This window comes from Arachis ipaensis, chromosome B9 (assembly GCF_059453495.1).
Source record: "Arachis ipaensis isolate K30076 ecotype BB chromosome B9, ASM5945349v1, whole genome shotgun sequence".
NCBI classification, from domain to species: Eukaryota; Viridiplantae; Streptophyta; class Magnoliopsida; order Fabales; family Fabaceae; genus Arachis; species Arachis ipaensis.
Window position 1 is genome coordinate 22,130,454 of NC_142444.1, and position 3,962 is coordinate 22,134,415.

General features: G+C 36.4%; 1 protein-coding gene across 1 annotated transcript; it reads left to right on the forward strand.

The window, feature by feature from the left end:
- Positions 1 to 1,897: 1,897 nt before the first annotated feature.
- Positions 1,898 to 3,412, forward strand: LOC107616916 (E3 ubiquitin-protein ligase ATL4-like). The gene has a single exon (XM_016318792.3). The coding sequence runs from the start codon at positions 2,054 to 2,056 to the stop codon at positions 3,122 to 3,124; it is 1,071 nt and encodes a 356-aa protein (XP_016174278.1). The 5' UTR covers positions 1,898 to 2,053; the 3' UTR covers positions 3,125 to 3,412.
- Positions 3,413 to 3,962: the final 550 nt, after the last annotated feature.

Below are 3,962 nucleotides of genomic sequence, written 5' to 3' on the forward strand. Positions count from 1 at the left end.
ACGCACCCACCCTATCTTGCAGCTCCAACAAAGTCTCTCGGAAATCACCCACCAAGTCATTAGCAACAGCAACTTCTTTCAACCCAACATTCTTTCCATTCAGGTCAAAAACCATGTCAACCCATACAAAGAATTTGCAGTAGGATAGTTTTTCCTGTAACATCCAAACCCTCAATGTGTTAACAAGATTCTAAATGATTTTAGTCCAATAACAGAATCGGTAATTACCTTATACCTTGGACACCCGAAGAACAACCTTCCTGAATTCTCGACAGTACCGGATTTGGAGATAATTGCATAGAGACCACATAAGCATTTCGGGTGTTGTCCCTTATTTAAACTCAGATTTTCACCGCCCCCATGGACGAACCTCCCTCCGCGGCAGCTAGAAGCGGCTGAGCCTCCTGCGCTACTTGCCATTTGGGACACGCTCAATTTCAGAATACGAGGAGGGCGCCACGGTAGGTTTTTGATTTATAAAGAAGAAATATGAGGGACACCACAGTTACAAACAACGTCGTTCTGCTAACGAGGATGATGTGGGAGATGATGTAGAAAATGAACGCTCCAACAAGATATGATTTTCTCTGTAAAAAACTGAACAAAGGTAGGGTTAAGGCCTTTTACCTTCAATATATTTAAATTATTTAAATTATTTTTTCAATAAAAAAAATTTTTCAAATTATTTTTTAAAATTTTAAATGTCATCAACAAAAAGTTTTATATTTGTTAAAAAAAAATTAGTGACTTAAAAATTTTACTTTTTGTTATCGAAAGGGTAAATATGAAAGTTTAACATTGTTTATCCATCCCTTTTCAGTTTTCATCGCAGTAATAAAAAGAAAAAATTTATATAAATCCCACACCTATTTTTTTATTTTTCACCCATTTTCCACTCTAATCCAAACAAAGAAAAATGAGCTTTTCCATCTATTTTCTCCCCTTTCATTTTTCTTCCTTCCAAAATCAGTTGTTCCAAATATTGTGTTAAAGTCATTTTCCATAACATATGCTACTGTTGTGTTCCCTGGTTATTATGAATCTTATGTTATGACAACGTTTAAGAATATCTCAAACATGTAGTTGTCGTTCTTGTTGTATCTTTCACCTTCATATAACTAATACAAAAAAGCTCAGCTCAACACCGTTCCAAACTGGGAAGGAGCAACAAAGACAATGCTCCACATGTATAAGTTCCTGTTTTCCAAGAGCAGACTTTAATAATCACGGACACTAGTTACGCTCACTAAAATTTTAGTATTTAGGTTAGTTAATATTAGTATTTAGGTTTATTATTATTTTTCAGTTTTAATAATTATATAAGAAATTAATTTTAAGTTGTTAAATTGGGAGAATAAATTATAGAGTAGTGGAACAATTGAGTTAAAAAGAAATTGCTATATGTATCATTTTTTATATTTTTTTATAATATTTTTATTTCAAATATTAAAAATGGTTGATAAAAATTAAAAAGATTATATATAAATTAAAAATCAATATCAAATCAATCATTATTTATTTATGCACAAATACATATAGTGTTTAATTCATTTTTAATAAATATTTTGTATTTTAATATATATTTTATACAAATAACTTATTTAATAACTATTTTTTTAAAAAATATCTTTTATACATAAAAAAATATTCAAAAAATAATAGAAATATAGTATAATTTGTCCTGTGAGAAATTGGACCCTCCGAACTCAACTAACACCCAAAAATAAGTAAATAACGAATTCAGAAGAAGGTGGGCATGGGCATGTAGAGTTTAAGGAGTGACTGTAGCATCAGTGGCCTCCTCTAAACCCTGACCGCATTTACTATCTCCTCTTTCATCCAAATAAATTCAGCTTCTCTTCCCCGCCAGCACCATTCATTTCATGCCATCAACATTCAATTCAAAGTCCCACGTGCCCCTCACGTGCCCTCACCCCAACCCCTCCCTCCTTCCTCCCTCCATGCATACCTTGAGACGCCATTTATTTATTCTTTTCCCTTTTATATATTCTCATTATCCTTCTTTCTCTCTCTCATCATAATAATACTTACCATGGCTTCTCCTCCTCCCTTATCACTAGACGTCGTCGGATCAGACACCGTTACAACAACAGTTTCTAGCTCAAGCACAACGCCACCACGCCGTTCATCTCCGTTACAGAACCTCAGCCCAAGCATCCTCATCATCGTAACGGTTCTTGCCGTCACCGTTATAGTCTCCCTTGCACTCTGTTTCCTCCTCCGCCACATCAACCGCCGCTGCCTACGCCGTCTCTCTCGTTTCTCAGCCACGCCATCTTCCTCCGCCACGCCAATCTTCACCTCCAGCCGCCGAATCTCGCCGGAAGTCCCTCAAAACTCTTCCACTTCCTACTCTTACATCATCGACTCCCTACCGCTTTTCACCTTCTCCTCCGTCACTCGCCGCTCCTCCGCCGCCGACTGCGCCGTTTGCCTCTCGAAGTTCCGTAACGACGATCTCCTCCGCCTCCTACCTATCTGCTGCCACGCCTTCCACGCCGAATGCATTGACACCTGGCTTCAGTCCAACCTCTCCTGCCCGCTCTGCCGATCCGCCATTGTCGCCACCGAATCGGACCTCGGCAAGGTCGTCCGCTCGTCTTCCTCCACCTCCGGCAGTGACAGTTTCCGCCTCGAGATAGGGAACGTGAGCCGCCGCGGCACCGCGCCCGATGGCTCCGCCGCAGTTTCTGGCGAATCCCGCGCCGGAGGCGCTAGGTCTAGGTCATACTCCATTGGATCGTTCGAGTATTTCGTGGATGAAGATTCGGAAGTTCCATTCAGCCACGCTCATCGAAGAAGCACGTCTGATCAGAAGGACATTCCGGCGTCGGCGGAGGCTCCGGCGAGTCAGCATGAAGCGAATCTCGCCGGCGAGGTTGGCGGCGTAAGGAGCTGGCTGAAGGAGTACATGGATAGAGTCTCAGCTTCTATATCGACACGAACGGCGTCGTTTCGAAGTTCTGGAAGGTTCTTCAGCGGTACTGGTGGGAGTAGTCGCCGAAGCGACGTCGTTCCAGTCGTAGCTGCAGAATATGACATTGAAGGTAACAGAATTGGTGAAGAGATCACCGAAATGTTTCGCTGGCTCTCAGGGGTATGACAGTAAATTTCAAAAATTAAAATGATGAATATATAGTTTAGTTGTTTAACTAGGGGAACAATTTCTAAATTTTGATATTTTTTATTTTTTTAAAACAAAAATTAATCTTTTTTCAATATTTGTTTATTACTAGCTTCCATTATTCTTGTTTGTGTCTAATAATCTAATTTTGTTTGATTTGGAACTTCTGGACAAAATCCATTGATGTAACTATAAATCCATGTAGAATTGTAGATAATATGGGCTTATATAGCTTGGAATTGAATAATGGTAATATTTTGGGCACAAGTATGATAGTGTGGTCATAATATAAAGATGAATACGATGCATCATTCAATTGACTTTTTGAAATTAAAATATTCATCAATTGTGTTCATGGAAGATGCATACATCAGACATGCTTGATATGCAAATTTGCAAATCAAAATTAATCATCAAATTAATTATTGTATATAATATATGTTATTTAATTTATTTTTAATATATATTTTATATTTTAAAATATATTTTACATTAATAATTTATTTAATAGTTGATTTTGTATCGATAATGCTAAAAAAACGAAAGAAAATAGCAAAAATTTATCTTATTTAATATTTATTAATTATTATAAAATTAATTAATATTAAATAAAATAAATTTTGATTATTTTTTATTAATTTATTTTAGTTACCAAATTTCTGATTTTATATATATATACACATCATTGTTTATATGCAAATTAGTTTGGTTAAATATGATTTAGCGTTATTTATACATTCCTTAGTCAATTCAGTTATGTTTCAAATAACTTATTTATTGAGTACAACAACAAAACAAAATCATTTAACATTTCGGT